The 17,599-nt window shown below is 34.4% G+C and overlaps 1 protein-coding gene across 1 annotated transcript; it reads right to left on the reverse strand.

The window, feature by feature from the left end:
* Window positions 1-5,041: 5,041 nt before the first annotated feature.
* On the reverse strand, window positions 5,042-5,986 carry LOC102833515 (olfactory receptor 5V1-like). Its single transcript, XM_006877739.1, has one exon. The coding sequence runs from the start codon at window positions 5,984-5,986 to the stop codon at window positions 5,042-5,044; it is 945 nt and encodes a 314-aa protein (XP_006877801.1).
* Window positions 5,987-17,599: the final 11,613 nt, after the last annotated feature.

The following is a 17,599-nucleotide window of genomic DNA, read 5'->3' on the forward strand; positions in this document are numbered from 1 at the left end:
TTCAAAAAAGTACTAGCAATGGAGAAGTCATTGATCTTGCAAAATTATGTCCTGTGATCTCCAGTATCATTTCTATCACGAAGGCCATGATTTTCAACCACTGATCCATCTTCTCTCCTTTGCATTCCAATAATGAATAATTTTCAGCTTTTGCATTCCAATTATGAATAATTATCAATACATTTTGTTTGCATGTTTGATCAATTTCAGACTGAAGTAAGTAGAATTCTTCAATTTCATCATCAGGGGTTTATATTTTGTGTGTAACTGTGAATGATAATTGCACTTATTGGTCTTTCTGGTAGGCATATGGATATTATCCTGTCACTGAACTGACAGTATTGTACTTCAACATAGATTTTGAAATGTTCTTTCTGATGATGAATGTAATGCCTTTACTCTTCAATCTATCATTTCCAGTATAGTAAATTATGATGTTGCTGTTGCTATGTGCTGTGAAGTCGGTTCCGATTCATAGCAACCCTGTATAGGGTTTCCGAGGCTGTAAATCTTTAAGGAAGCAGAAAGCCTCATCTTTCTCCTGCAGAACATCTGGTAGTTTTGAACTTCTGACCCTGAGGTTAGCAACTCAATTAGGTTCAAACTGCTCAATACCGGTCCATTATGCTCATTAATGCCTTGGATGTTAATGTTTATGTATTTCATTTCTTATTTGCCCATTTCCAATTTTCCTACGTTAATACTTTGAATATTCTATGGTTCAGTTATTAATGGATGTTTACAACTGTTTCTCTTCATTTTGAGTTGTTCCCCATCAGCAAATGAAGCTCCCAAAAGCTTTATTCCAATTGCATCATCATGGTCAACTCTGTTTTGAGGAAGCAGCTCTTTCTTATTTCTGATTTTAAAACCTTCCAACTTTAGTAGTTCATCTTTGGTGCTTTATCTACTAACATTCTAGTGTTCTTCATCACATTTCAAAATTCAATATTCTTGTGCTAGCTGACAGTGATTCACTGGTATTTTTAAGGTCTTGAATGACTATATTATTCAGAAATATAGTCTGTACAGTAAGCTGAAACCTGTACAGCATGGGTGACCCTGCTTGTATTTAAAATACTAATGGCATAACATCCAGAATCGCATCAACACTTAAGCCACCTGAGTACGACAAACTGAACCGACGTATGGCAGAAGGTCTCATATAGAAGGGTTAAATATCAAGAATTTTATTTATTTATTTATTTTTTTAATGGACAGCTTGTTCTGTGATTAAGACCCCATGATAGTACATATTAAGTGTGAATGAGCAGCTCCAACAGTATGCAAACTTGTCAACCTTCATTGGATTACAAATTTGAAGATAGGAAAGTATTGGCAATCAGGTTATGATTTTGTTATGATTATAGAGTGAGTTGACTACAAGATTCACATACTCTGGGTTTGTGTTGGCAGAGATCAACAAGACCACCAAAGCAAACACTAAAATAAAGGATTCTTGAATGATAATTCTATCCTTTTTTTCATTGGTTACTCCCTATACATTGTCAGGATTTTTACTTTACTTCCTTTTGATATTTCCTTGAGTCTTCCAGATGATCTCTCTGACACATACAGCTACTTAATAAAAAAAAATGTCCAAATACTGAAAGAGATACAAGTTTTCTGAACCTAATGAATTATCTGCCACTTCAGATTTGCTTGATTTGTAAAGGATGAGTTTGAAAGCTTCCTGAAGGCTGGATCCCTTCACATTGCTGCTGAAGTCTCAGCTACATCTCATCAGAAAATAATTAGCATATAACTATCAAGATATTTGACCAATTTGTATCAGAGGATTTCTACTTTTTAGTTATAAGAGAGGGGCAAAATAGTGATTAGTGCATTTTTGTATACTAAGACAGCATACTATGATATCTTCAAGACAAAAAGAATGTATTCAATAAAGTGTTAACATCCATTGATTTAGGCACCAGTATCTATGCAAGACCTGGAAGGTATGTCATAAGCCAATCACCACCAATGTAAATATTTAATAATCTTAAATCCTCAAGTTCTGAACATTGCTCCCCAAACATTTCTGAATGGATGCAGAGAGACATTATTTTACTGGTATCTTAAGGGTATTTTCCTCACCATTTAACAAAAGACTATATTTATTGTTGTTGTTAAAGTGCTGTAGAATAAGTTCTGACCCATAGCTACCCTGTATAGGGTTTCTGAGGAGTAGCTGGTGAGCTTGAACCACCAACCTTGCAGTTCAAATGGCTTTGCAGTCTGGCACATTAACTCAGAGTGCCACACCATTTATTATAATGCCCTAAATGCTATTATTCTATAAAAATAATAAATAAATATTTTTGTTTAATGTTAAGTGTCATCAAATTTTTTTGTAACTCATAGTGATACTGGCGAGTGGTGGACCTAAACTGCTGACCTTGTGGTTAGCAGTCCAGTGCATATCCTATAGCATCACACCAGGGCTCCAAGTATGGCAAATTGCTTGACTGATTTTTAACAATCTTCTCCAGTTTAGGCTATGGCTAGAAGTGCAGGAAACTTGGTAAGAGACACAGCATTTATTATCAGGTAAAATTTAGACTACAAAGTAATTTGTGTAACACAATATTATACAAACATTATAGACAGTTTGATGAAACAAAACCACTCAAATAAGTGATAAAATATTAAATAAATACCTGAATATCTGATAACTAAGATGGACATGTGCGTGGCATTTCAAGATTGTATTCAATTTTATGTAGGATTGCATTTGACAAATTCTGTGAATTATTCTTTTAAAATAATATAATGAGGTCATTGCTTATTTTTTCATATTTCATGCAAATTATTTGTTGTTTTTGTTATGTGCCTTTGAATAACTTCGGACTCATAGTTACCCTTTATAGGGATTCCAGAGAGTGGTTGGTTGGTTGTAACACCAACTTTGTTGTTACCAGTTCAGTGGTATAGTTATAAAGAAAAGAAAAGAAAAGAAAACAGAACAAAAGAAATCTTAAATATATTATTAATGTTTATTTTTTGCTTTTTCAGATCTGTATAGATATTGCTGCTGCATCTAAAATTAATTAACAGGTATCAGATGAGCTAAAACTATGAAAGCCCCTATAACATGTAGAAGATACAAACAGATCTTGTTGAATTTAGAAAATATAATTAATCTAAAGCATAACATCTCAAAGTATTTACAGTCCCTGGTCTATGAGACAAATGAGATAAGACTCTTAGTTGGTAAAATTTTGATCACTGAAAAGTGAAACAGAGACAAGGATGACTTAGAGTGATATATGAACATATCAAAAGAATTATTACAACTTTACTTAATCATAAAAGAATAGAATAATTCTAAGAAGAGTCTGGAGTCCTGGTGTGGCATTGCAAGATAATGCATTGGACCACAAGGTTAGCTTGAACAAGAAGATTGGTGGTTCATACCTACCAGCAGCTCCTCGGCAACCTTATACAGGGTTATTTTCAGTCAAAACTTGACAGTACTTAACAAGAACAAGAATCCAGACATGACATTGAATAGTAGAGAGTGAGAGAGAATTTAAACTGTAGAGATTGATAAATGTTATTCTATGTTATAACAGAGCAAACACAAAAGTGATAACAAGACTAGTGGTATATTATATAATCAGTAGTTCTGAAAGAAAAAAATAAACCCTGTCTCTATTGGTTAAAGGAAGTGAAGTAGAAAGTAATTTACAGTGAGAAACAAGAGCTCTCTATTCACACAGAATGGAAGTGCTAAGGTCTAATACAAAGCAGTGTCTAATTACCCACAGTAAAGACATCAAATTTAAAAGCTCTTCAAGATGTCATAGTATCAGGAAACATTTTGGTATTTATGTGGTTGAAATTAATTGGAGTTGGTTCAGTAACAACTAACAACAAAATCTGAGTAGCTGTTGGAAAAAGGCACAAGTAACAAAAATTTAGGGCAGCAAATGAAAATATTGTTATGTGAGTCTGTGGATGTATGTTTGTTTGCATCGGAAAACAGTTGTAGTTTTGAACATGTTAATATTAAGATGCTAGTAAAATAGTCAACCATATTAGGTAGAAATGGAGAAAAAGTAAAATCTATATTTGGAACACATGTGGAACCAAGAATGAATGTGGTCACAGGAAACTGAGAGAAACTAAGAAATAGAGTTAGTGGAAACCAAAGTTGAAGAAGAGAAACAGCAAAAATGATCAAGCTAAGAAAGGCATGTCAGGAAAATTGGTTAGGCAAGGAAGCTACCAAAAGAAAAAGGAAGATATATTAATTAGACAGTTACTATATAATTGTAGGAATAAAATTAAATATATAGATAATATATGTGATATAGATGTTGTGGTTTTTGTTAAGTGCCATTGAGTTGGTTCCGACCCTATTTAGGATTTTTGAGGAGTGGTGGGTAAGCTTGAACTGCTGACCTTGCAGTTCAAACCAACCTCATAAAACAAAAAGGAAAGGTCATACAGTCTTCACAGAAGCAGAATGCTGCATCTTTCTCCCTCTGACTAGCTGGCAGATTGGAACTTTTGAACTTTCAATTAGTCCAGTGTTTAGCTGCTGTACCACCCAGGCTCTTTATGTTGTGTTGTTAAGTGCCATCATATCAGTTCTGACTCATAGCATTCCTGTATAGGCTTTTCCAGGACCAGCTAGTGGATTTGAAACACCAGCATTTTAGTCTACAGTCCAGTGCTTATCCAACAGTACCACACCAACCATGACTGCACCTTATAGATAGGCATGTTGTTGTTATTGTCAAGTGCCGTCGAGTCAGTTCTGACATATACCAACTCTGTATACAGGGTTTCTGAGGAGTGGCTGGTGAATGTGAACTGCTGACCTTGTGATTCAAATGGACTTTTCTGTTTAGTGCATATCCTACAGCACAACCCCAAGACTCCATAGATATATACCTCTAGTTATATAATATGTGTATCTGTAAATATTTCTATACATATATGGGTACATCTTCTATATGTTATTATTCCTATGAATTCTTTCAAATTTTCTTAAGAATTCAGATTATGTAGAGTGTTGAACTAATACTATCATTCATTTTGTAAAACATGTCTTATGACATAAAACCTTTCTGAGAGCGCCTTTTACCTCTGTGTTTCTCAGGCTATAGATGATGGGGTTTAACATTGGAGTAATGACGCCATACAGCATTGAGATAAGCCTGTCTCTTGCTGGGGAGTGGTGACTGGAGGAAGGGCGGATATATGTAAATATCGTTGTACCATAGAACAAACAAACAACAAGGAGGTGAGAAGCACAGGTGGAGAAGGCTTTCCGCTTCCCTTCTGCTGATCGGATCTTTAGGATAGTGGATATGATGTAAATATAAGAGATACCCGTTATCAGGAAAGCGCTGATTCCTAAAACACCTCCTACAACCAAGACAAGCATTTCTGCAACATATGTTGAAGAGCAAGAAAGAGCCACCACTGGAGGGATGTCACAGTAATACTGGTTGACCCTATTAGACTTACAGAAAGACAGGCGGAATGTGAACACTGTGTGCAGAAGGGAGTTCAGAAAGCCTGCTGCCCAGGTACCAGCTGTGAGTTGCACACAGAGCCATTTTGTCATGATAAGGGTGTAACGAAGTGGGAAACATATAGCCACATATCGGTCATAAGCCATGACAGAGAGAAGAAAGACTTCAGTGCCTGCCAGGGCCACTAGGAAAAACAGCTGCAAAGCACACCCAACAAAAGAAATGCTTTGCTTCTCTGACAAGAGGTTCTGAAGCATTTTGGGAACAGTAGCTGATGGGCAAAAAATATCTAACAGAGACAGATTTGCCAAAAAATAATACATGGGTGTGCGCAATTTTTTCTCAGTCCCAATGGCGAGGAGAATGGCCCCATTTCCCAGCAAGGTGATCTGATAGATGGCAGCAAAGATGACAAAGAGAGGGTAGCGCACCTCTGGGAGGTCAGATAGCCCTATAAGGATGAACTCCGTGATGGTGGTTAGGTTGTAGACATCCATCTTTCTTCTCTCCACAGGAAACTTTCTGAAGAGAATGAAACCAGGAGACACAGGTTAGTCTTAAATCCAAGGAGTCCAGTAATGTATCACACTTAGAAAATAGTGTGTATGTGGTTGATGATTAGTTACACAAGCTTTATTCTAATTAAAATTTTAAATGTTGTGATTACTATATGCATGATGCTCTTTATACTGTTTATTCTCCATTCCGTAAAAAAAAAAAAAAAAAAAGTCATTTAAAATTACACTTTTTCAATAAAGCCACTGTTGACAATTAGATAGTATGAGAAATTAACTTAGTGAAAGCTGGTGATGAAGATCTCACCCTTGCTTCGACACTTATTTTATTCTTCCCTGTATTGTATTAGTGTATATAGTTTTGTTGACTATTTTAACACTAAGTACTTTGTGGGTAGATTCTGTGAATTGTTCCTTGATATATGTTAATAACTGTTAGCAACTGGTAGATTAAAACGAAGATGATTAAAATGTTGAGTACAGATGTTATTGAATTGTGTATTAAATTTAAAATGACCTTTCTCTAGAATTTCAAAATTACACTTATGTAAATATGAATGTTTCCTAATCATATCCTCTGAGCTATTCTAATAAAATATAATTTTATTGGTAAAGTGGAAGTGAAAGCTAGTTGTTCATGTTTGAGTGAGAGCCAAATAAAAAATATACATACATCCAAATATATTTAAGCCCACATTCCCTGAAAATTTTGTGTTTATACCCTTTTCCAAAAATACCTAAAGATACATGGGATTTCAAAAACTAAACGTGCTAAAACATATATGGAATCCTGGTTTGGCACTGTTGGATAAGTAATGGACTGTTCACCACTTGATAGCTAGACTATGTTGTTGCTTATTGCTGTAGTTGTTGTCAAGTACCATCGAGTTGATTCTGACCCATAGCGACCCTGTATAGAGTTTCCAAGGAGCAGCTGGTGAGTTTGAACTGCCAACCTTGGAGCTCAAAAGGCTTTGCAGTCTGGCACATTAGCCCACAGTGTCACACCAGGATTTCTATTGCTGTTGAGTCAGTTCTAATTCATTGCGACCCAACATAGCATTTCCAAGGAGTGACTGTTGAGTTTGTACCACCAATCTTGTGATTAGCAGTCCAAGTATAACCAGAATGTTCCTTGGAAGCCAGCATATTGAGACTTTATCTCTCATACTTTGAGCATATTGCCAGAAGAGACCAGTCTCTGGAGAAGGATATCCTGTTGAGTAAAGTGGAGAGTCAGCAATGATGATAAAGACACCCAACAAGATGGATTGTCACAGTGGCAGCAAAAATGGACTCAAACTTAATTGTGAGGATGGCACAGGACCAGGCAGGGTTTCCTTCTGTTGTGCATAAGGTTGCTATGAGTTAGAATCAACTTAATGACACCTAATAGCTTGTCTATATGGTTATATATTAATACTTTGAAAATATAAAAGTTTAAGAGATTAAAGAAGATATTTTATTATAAGAGATAACATTTTGAAACTCTAAATATTAAGGTCTATATAAAGACCTACTTCCTTTTTACTTTTTCTTTTCATTATTTTGACGTCTTTTGTCTAAACACGAGTTATAAGGAACAAGCAAATTAACATTCCGATAAAAGCACTCATATTGGCTACCCAGCAACTACACAATCAACTGGTATCCTACAAATAATAAGATGCATTTTCCTAAAATTTGTACTTCATTAGTTGTATTTTTTAAATCAAACTGCCAGTCTTGGAATTAGAATGTGGAAAGAAACAAATTTATATCAACAACTCACTCTTTTGGAAGCAAATATAATTGTTATTAATGTTAAGGGCTGTCACATTGGTTCCAACTCACAGCAAACCTGTGTAGGGTTTCTGAGGAGTAGCTGGTGTGTTTGAATCATTGCTTATCCTGTATAGCTACATCAGACTTCCACAAATATAATTAAATCTTATGTATCTGTCCATCTACTAATAAAAATAAGAGCCAGATTTTTGTTAATGATATCTTGTTGAGGAAAATAATTTTCATTATTAAAATAATCTATAGCTCATTTAATACAGAATCAGAAAAGTTCATATGAAATGTGATCTTTCAGCTTTGCTAGATCACTTGGTGTAAATGTAAGCATATGAGGACATTAAGAAAACATGATGAAGTCAGTTTTTATCATAGTTTAGACAGCTAATGTTGTAAAGAAAATCTAAAGAAAGTATTTTATTACCTTGAATAATTACTCAGAAATGGTGGGGTCTTACCTTCTTTTCGTTATAAAAATGGTCAAAGGCAAACATAACATATATGAAGCTTTTCTTTGTATCGATTAAGTACTTCCTTTTCCCACTATTTACAGAACAAATATAGTTAGTTTAGCAAAATAATCACTGACAAATCTTAGATATTAAGATAATGCAAAATTTATAGTTTATCTAGTATTTTAACAACAAAGACACAGAAGAGCTAATTTTCAGTTTACTCAAAAAATATATCACTAAGGAAGAACTTCTATAACCTTCCTTTTGAAACAATGAAGTGATAATTAACAAATTGTTGTTGTTGTTGTTGAGTGCTGTCAAGTCGATTCCGACCCATAGTGACCCTGTATAGGGTTTTCAAGGAGAAGCTGTTGAGTTTGAACCACTGAGCTTGCAGTTCAAATGGCTTTGCAGTCTGGCGCATTAACCCACAGCACCACACCAGGACTCCAACTAACAAATTAGAGGAAAGAAAAAAATTCTAAATTTTAATATCTCCTGTTTTGTGACATTCTTATTGTCTGGGTGACCCACATTTCTAGAGAACTTAAATTCTGGTAGAATGGTTAGAAACAGTCTTTATTAGAAACAACAAATATTTAAATACAAAGGATTTATATTAATGCATTTTCAACAAATATGTATTTTTTTTTACATTCAGCTACTCTAAAATATTTTTTAAAACTCATTTAGTCTACACATTTAATATATGCTTTGAACTAGTTCCTCAAATGAGGTAAACTTTAATATCATGTAAACATGTATTTGTCATTTTAGCTAAGAAAGTCCTCTAGCAAAAAGTTATCTTATGTTTTGAATTGCAAAGATTTCATTACCTATTGGAAGTTTCTTCAAGAAGAATGCAAAATAATTCAACCAACAAAAATGCTACAACAAAGAAAAATAAACACCTCATTTATATATAAAACTCCTCTTGGACTTTATTCCACAATTCATATTATGGCTGTTTTTCCCATAGGGAAAAAGTAACAATTAGAAATCTAAAGGGAATACACTTCTCATCTTAGCAAATCTAAATTACCATCTACCAAATATTGGATACTCACCAAAGAGTGAATGTTTTAACATAAGTTGAAAATAAATCAAAATTATAAACAGAGACAATTTGCTTTCTTGTAATAGTCTAATAAGAAAAAATAAATTATCTTTCTGAGAATTGTATTACCAGTCAAACCTGTAGAAGAGTTATTATATTATGCTATTTTTCTATCATTGAAATAATCTTTCCAAAAGAAATGATTATATATCAATTTTTAATATTTTGTTTTCCTCATGATAGGTTAGTTTTAGCAGTCTTTTGATTCATTATTCAAAATAAGACTATTTGCCTTGCAGAAGCAAATAATTGCATTATTCAACCCTTTCAACACAAATTGAGTTAAATTTTAATATTATTTCAACTGCAACTTTTAACTTGATCTTTCAGCAGTGTAATGATTTCCATAGGGGATATGAGTATATGAAAATATATACAATAAAAGTATAATTTTTAATCACAAGCATATGTGCTTGAATTATATATTTTAATAATGTGTGTTCATGCAAATATTTCTAATAAAACATCAATAAAATACCTTAAATATTGCTTTATTTTTTATCCCATTCTATTTTTATAATTCTCATTTCTCATAATGATAATCCAAGTTGTCAAGAAAAATCACCACTTTTCGCACTTACTCTAGGTTACAGTAAATTTCTCTTAATTTGATCATACTTGCATCAATACTCTTACCACCATTATCAAACAATTCAAGATGGCAATTATTGCTGTCTTTAGAATATATTTTACTACATTTGTATATATAAGATATTTTGTTCATACATTTTTACATTGTTGTTGTTGTTATTGTTAAGTGCTATTGAGTCAGTTCCAACCCATAGCGACCCTGTATAGGGTTTCTGAGGAGTGACTGGTGAGCTTGAACTGCTGACCTTGCAGATCAATCTGACTTTGCAGTCCAGCATATTAATTAACCCCCAGGACCACACCAGGACTCTATTGTCACATTATGAAATCTAATGTATAGTTATTTTGCTTTGCTTGTCTTTATTTAATATTATAATTACTTTCATTTACTCATATAAATTCTAATTTTTAAGGATAACGTTTTATATAATTGCCTAATTATATAAGATTTATGCTTAGACTTTTCTTAACCATGTCCACTACACTTACCTTTTTTCCAAACATGATAATAATGTTGTTTTTATTGTTGCTGTTATGTGTCATTGAGTCGGTACCAACTCATAGCGACCCTATGCACAACAGAACAAAATACTGCCTGGTCTTAGGCCAACCTCACAATAGTTGTCTTCGAGATTTCTTGACATAGATGAGTGGTGAGTGCCTCCAGTGCATCAATTTGTTGAAAGACTTCTATTTGTGTTCTATCATTTCCTGTGCCTGCTTTTTTACCAATGACTTCAGTGCACCTTGGACTTTTTGCTTTGGGATCATTGGCGCTTGATCATAGGCTACCTCTTAAAATGGTTGAACATCGACTATTTCTTTTTGGTGCAATGATTCTGTATATTCTTTCCTTTTTTATTGATACTTTCTGCATCATTCAATAATTTGCCCAGATAAAGCATCTATACCATATGTCAAGGCTTGAATATTTTTCTTCATTTTCCCAAGCTTTAGAAATACTGAGCATGTTCTTCCCTTTTGGTTTTCAAACTCCAGGTCTTTGCACAATTTCTTATATTTGACATTGTCTTTTTGAGCTGATCTTTGAAATTTTTGGTTCAGCTCTTGTACCTCCTCACTTCTTCCATTTGCTTTGGCATCTCTATGCTTTTAAAAGCAAGTTTCAGAGTATCTTCTGACATCCATTTTGGTCTTTTCCTTCTTTCTTGAATTCTTGATGACCTTTTCCTTTCTTCATGTATGATGTTCTTGATGTCATCGCACACTCTTCTGGTCTTCAATTTTTAGTGTCTAATACATCAAATTTGTTCTTCAGATTATCTCTCAATTCAGGTGGGATATATTCAAAGTCATATTTTGGCTCCCATGGACTTGTTCATATTTTCTTCAACTTCAGTCTGAATTTGCATATGATCAGTGAATGGTCTGTTCCACAGTCTGCCCCAGCCTTGTTTTGGCTGATTATATGGAGCTTTTCCTCTATGTCTCCCACAAGTGTAGTCAATTTGATTTTTGTGTATTTCATGTGGTGAGATCTATATGTATAGTCAACTTTTATCTTCGTACAGTCCATGTTTAGATTAGTAATGGATGTTTAAAACTGTTTCTTTCCATTTTTAGTTGTGCTCCATTAGCAAATAAATGTCATGAGGGCTTTACTCCATTCTCATCATCATGGGCAACTAGCATTGAGAAGGCAGCTCTTTCCCAGTTGCATTTTGAATGCCTTCCAATCTGAGTGTCTCATCTTCTGTAACTATATCTGACAGTGTTCCACTGCTCTTCATTGAATTTTTAGTGACTAAGTATTTGTAAGTAGTCCATCTCTATTGCTTCCTAGTCTGTCTTCATGTGGAAACTCAGATGAAATCTGTCCACTATGGATGACACTGCATGTATTTAGAATATCCATGGCATAGCTTCCAGAATCACAGCAATAGCAAGGCACCACAGTACGGCCATCTGACAGACGGTGGTGGATGATGTTGTTGTTAGATGCTATAAAGAATGTACTGATTCATAGTGATCCTATGCACAACAGAATGAAACACTGCTTGATCCTGGGATAACCTCAAAACCATTGCTATGCCTGAGCCCATTGCTGCTGCCACTGTGCCAATCCATCTTGTTGGGGTCTTCCTCTTTTTCTCTGACCCTCCACTCTACTGAACATGAAATCCTTCTCCAGTGTCTGGTCCTTTCAGATAATAGGTTCAGAGCATGAGATACAAAGTTTGGCTGTCCTGGCTTCCAAGGAACATTCTGGCTATATTTCTTACAAAAGAGATTTATGTGTTCTTTTGACAGTTTGTAGTACTTTTAATATTCTCCTCCAACACCATAACTCAAATGCATCAATTCTACAATCTACCTTATTCACTGTACAACTTTCTTATACATATGAGGTTATTGAAAATACCATGGCTTGGCCAGGCACACTTTAGTCCTCAAACTGACATGCTTGCTCTTCAACACTTTAAAAAGGCCTTGTGCAGCATATTTACTCAATGCAATACATTGTTTGATTTCTTGGCTGCTGCTTCCATGAGTGTTGACGGTTGATCTAGGAAAAATGAAGTCTTTGACAACTTCAATCTTTTCCCGATTAATATGGGTGTTGTTTATTGGTCCAGTAGTGAGGGTTTTTGTTTTCTTTACATTGAAATGCAATCCACACTGAAGGCTGGGTCTTCTATCTTAATCAGTAAGTATTTAAAGTCCTCTTCATTTTTAGCAAGCAAGGTTGTATCATCTGCATATCACAGTGTTAATGAATCTTTCACCAATCCTGATGGCATGTTTTTCTTCATATAATCCAGTTTCTTGGATTATTTGTTCAGCATACAGTTCGAATAAGTATGATGAAGAAAAACTATAAAACTATAAACCTTTCCTAATTTTAAACCATTCAGTGTTTCCTTGTTCTGTTTGAACAACTGTCTCTTGTTCTATATACAGCTTCTTCATGGGCACAATTAAATGTTTCAGAATACTCATACTTTGCAATGTTGTCCATAGCTTGTCATGATCCACATAACCGAAAGCCTTTACATAGTCAATGTTGATATGTACCGTGGAGTAAAGTACAGATAAACATCTTTCTGGTATTCTTTGCTTTCAGCAAGATCCATCTGACATCACTAATGAAATAATCTCATTCTACGTCCTCTTCTGAAACCAGCTTGAACCTCTGGAAGTTCTCTGTCAATGGATGCTTGCAGCCATTTTTGTATTACCTTTAGTAACACATTACTCACATGGGATATCAATGTTATTGTCCATTGATTTCCACATTCTGTTGGATCACCTCTCTTTGGAATGGGCACAAATACAGATCTCTTCCAGTCAGTTGGACAGGTAGCTGACTTCCAAACTTCTTAGTATAGATGAGTGAGTGCCTCCAGTGCTGTATCAGCTTATTGAAAGATTTCCATTTATATTCCATCAATTCCTGTTATCTTCTTCTTTGCCAAGGACCTCATTGCACCTTGGACTTCTTCATTCAGGATCATTGCCTCTTGATCATATGCTAACTCTTAAAATGTTTGAACATTGACCATTTCTTTTGGGTACAATGACTCTGTGTATTCCTTCCATCTTCTTTTGATGTTTTCTGCATCATTCAATAATTTGTCTGGAGAATCCTTCAATACCACAAGTCAAGGCTTGAATTTTTTTTTTTTTTTCATTTCCTTCAGCTTGAGAAATGTTGATCGTGTTCTTACATTTTGGTTTCCTAACTCCAGGTCTTTGCACATATTTTTATGATATTTGCCATTGTCTTCTCGTGCTGACCTTTGAAATTTTTTGTTCAGCTCTTGTCCCTCCTCACTTCTTCCATTTGCTTTATTTTCTACACTGGAAAGCAAGTTGTAGTCTCTTCTGACATCCATTTTGTTGATAATGATAATATTCAGTTTTTAAAAAAATTACTGTGAATATGTTTTCTTTTGTGAAATATAAATAAATGTGCATATATCTGTATGCATTCTATGTCCTTTATCATACAAAAAGATTCATTGTTATCACCATATTGCTCTGGGATTTTGAAAACCTAAAACTTCATCCTGGAAATACAAAACTTTTGTATATAGATCAACATATAATTCATTCTTTTTTTTATGATTTGATAATAATCCTGTGGATAAATGAATTACATTCAATATAATTATGAAGGATATTCTAGAACGTAATCCTATTAATTATATGTAGTCTTTGAAGCACTGGCTTGGCTTTTACAAACTCCCTTATACAATGTTTATCATGGAATGTTCTAATTTTGCCATAATTGATTGATAACTTTGTTGGGTAAATGAATCTTGGTTGGCAGTTTTTTCTTTCTATCTTTCTGGGTTTTGCATATGTTTCCTCATTGCTTTCTTGCCTGCATGGTTTCTGCTGAGAGATCAGAGATTAATCTTATTGGCATACCTTCACAGGTAACACATCTCTTTTCCATAGCATCTTTCAGGAAAGTGTGATTATTATATGTCTTGGTGGTTTTCTTTTGGAGTACATCCTCCCTGTGCTTCATTCAGCATCTTGAATGCTTATCTTCTCTTCTTTCAGGATCTTAGGGAATTTTTCTTACAGAAACTCTTTAACTATCTCTTCTGAATTTTCTTTGATTGCTCCTGTTCTGGGACTCCAGTCACCCATAGGTTATTCCTCTTCTTGTTGTCCCACAAGAATCTTTCTTCAGATTTTTTCATTCCTTTTCTCTCTGTTCTTCTACCTTAGCAGTATTGAGAAATTGGTCTTCAAGTTCATTCTTTATGGCTTCCATCCCTTCAATGTTACTCCTTTGCTCTTTCAGTGTATTGCCCATTTCTGGTACTTTAGTATGGATCTTCTGTACTTTTTTTCAGGCTTTGTATTGTCTCTAATTTATGTTATTTTTACACTCCTATAGCACTTTTCTGACTTCTTTCTTATTTTTCTCTCCTTTTCTGTGGAACATCTGGATGCATCTCAATATCAATCTCCCAAATTCCTTATCAGGTAATTCCAAACCTGCACTCTTTCCAATGCAAATTTTAGTTCTACCTCTTGTTCATTTGTGTGCACTACTCCGTCTTGTTTCTGCACTTGAGCAGACATTTTCTGTTGCTTTTTATGCATTGTGGTGTTGTTGTATTTGTAATAAATAGATGACTGTATGTTGGTGTTTCTTAACCCTTTTCCAATTGTCTCCTGGTAAATGTGATCAGAAGATGGGCTTCTCTTTTCACTTCTCTTTATCGTCAATTCAGAGTATTTTAAACAAGTGTTGATTATTGATGCTGCTCTTGTATATAGCAACTGGTGTTGGTTCTTGCCCAGATGGGGAGGTTTCAGATGGTTTGATTGTAGGTTGTCTGTATGTCCACAATACAATCGCTGTCTCTTGTTGGGTAAGATAAAAACAGAAAAACTCCCACACTAACATAAAAGGGGGGCTGAAAAAAGACTAGACACTAAAGTCCAAAATGGCAAAAACAAAACAAAACAAAAAAACACACCAAAGAAACAAGCAAAACAAATTTGTGTAAGACTTTAGTGCCATTTTATGACCTCTTGCCTTCAAAGCTATGTGAAAAATTTCAAGATGATCCCATTGTGCCTTTTGTTGTAACTCAAGGTGTTGTTGTTTTTTTTTTCGGGGTTTTCTCCTTTTTTTTTCCCCACCACCAATCCTCAAGTCTGTTTTCGTGAGAACCAGCCACAGCTTGCCAGACATGCTGTGGAAGACACTCCTGTTGCAAACTCTTCTTGTTGTCTCCTCCCCCTTATTTGATACTGCACTCAGTGATCCTCACTGTGCAGATCCTTCCATGTGCAGAGCAGAACCTTCCCTGGGGGTATCCACTCATTCACATATCCCTTCCTGTCCTTAGATTGGAAGTGGGAAGACAGGGAAAAAGAAAAGAATTTTAATGGTATGCTTGCACCTTTATCTCTGCCAATCTGTCAGACCTCTGTGACAGGAGTGCTCTCTGTTTTTTCACTCTCATTCAGGTTAGTTGCACTAAGACTCATTGGCTTCCACTTATCAGAATCCATCTGCTTTCTTGCTTCTGCCCAAAATCTTACTCACAGTAAGCATTCAATACCCCTTTTGTCCCTATATCTGAAGTTCAGATTTACGGCACTGTCCTTTGAAATTTTCATCCAAAATTTCATGTTTTTACTTGAAGAGGACTACACATCCTTTCTGCCTAGTCTGCCAAAAAGCCCTGCCCCAATTATATGTATTTAAAAAATATATGTATAGAGAGAGGTGTTTATAATGGAGAGTATGCCTCAGACAACTATGAAACTCTGTCCTCTGACAACTAGTGCAGTTGTTGTCACTGAATTTTTTCCATCTGAAGAGTAATATAAAAGCAGAAACATTGTATGTGAATTTTTGGCAGGTGCTTCTTTCAGTCACCATAGTGACTTTGATATTCATTCAAGTTGTTATGTATTAATGCTTTGTTCCTTTCTATTGTTAAGCAATATTACATTATATGCATGTAACTTTTTTTGGTTTATCCATTCTGTTATTGTAGTACACTTGGGTTGTTTCTTGGGTTTGATGTGAGTTAGAATAGAGTGTCCATAAACTTCATATAAATTATTGGTGTTAACATCAACTTTTATTTAAAAACTTCATAACTGCAGAGACTGTGAAAAGAGACAAAAACAAGAATAATGCTATAAGAAGGAAGGGGATAACAAAGGTCAGTTTAAAGATAAATGAGTTTGAGACTAAAAAAAAATACAATCAACATAACCAAGTAGAAATAAAGTCTGTAGGATAAAACTTGGAATTGCTATAGGCCAACAAATTAGATAATTCCAATGAAACAGACATGTTCTTAAAAACATTTGATCTCTTAAAATGACTCCAGAAAAAAATAGAGGATCTCATCAAACAAAAAGCAAGTGAAGAATCAGTAATCAACTTCCAACAAACAAAATTCATAGATCAGATTGCTTAACTAGAAGCTTATATCAAATATTTATTGAATAAGTGACACCAATCACATTAAAACTTTTACAAAATATAAAATAAGGAGAAACTTGCTAGCTTATTCTTCAAGGAGAACATTATCCTAATATCAGCATCAACTAATTCCTATCAATATAGATGCAAAAATCCTCAGCAAAATACTAGTAAAACAAGTAAAAAATAATATTAAATGGCTTATTCATCATGATCAAGTGGAATTTATCCCAGGAATGCAAGTGTATTTCAACATTAGAATACCTACATAATATATCGCATTAGTGAAACAAAGAAAGAAGACTATATGGTCATCTCAATAGAGGCAGAGAAGAAAAACCTTTAGAAAATCTTGACAAAATTACTCCACAAGTTCAAGAAAATAAACAGCATTCATGAAAACAAACAAACAAACACAATTTAGCATTATACTAAATGGAGAAAGACTGAGATCTTTCCCATTACAAAAATAAACAGGACAAAGACACTGTTGCTATTTGGCACTGTACCGAAAGTTCTAAACAAAGTAATTGGATAAGGAAAATAAATAAAATATATCCAAACCATAAAGGAGAGTGTTAAACCATGCATTTTCATAGATTACATGATTACATATATATTGAATACATGAGACAGTATGTATCTGGCATATGTGATGATCTCTTTATATATATATATATTGTATGTTGTATGACAACATGTTGTTCTTGTTAGGTGCC

Source organism: Chrysochloris asiatica, unplaced genomic scaffold (assembly GCF_000296735.1).
Source record: "Chrysochloris asiatica unplaced genomic scaffold, ChrAsi1.0 scaffold00585, whole genome shotgun sequence".
Taxonomy (NCBI): Eukaryota; Metazoa; Chordata; class Mammalia; order Afrosoricida; family Chrysochloridae; genus Chrysochloris; species Chrysochloris asiatica.

Excerpts from the sequence above, each read along its gene's own strand:
- LOC102833515 (XM_006877739.1), bottom strand. The coding sequence starts at position 5,986 with ATGGATGTCTACAACCTAACCACCATCACGGAGTTCATCCTTATAGGG.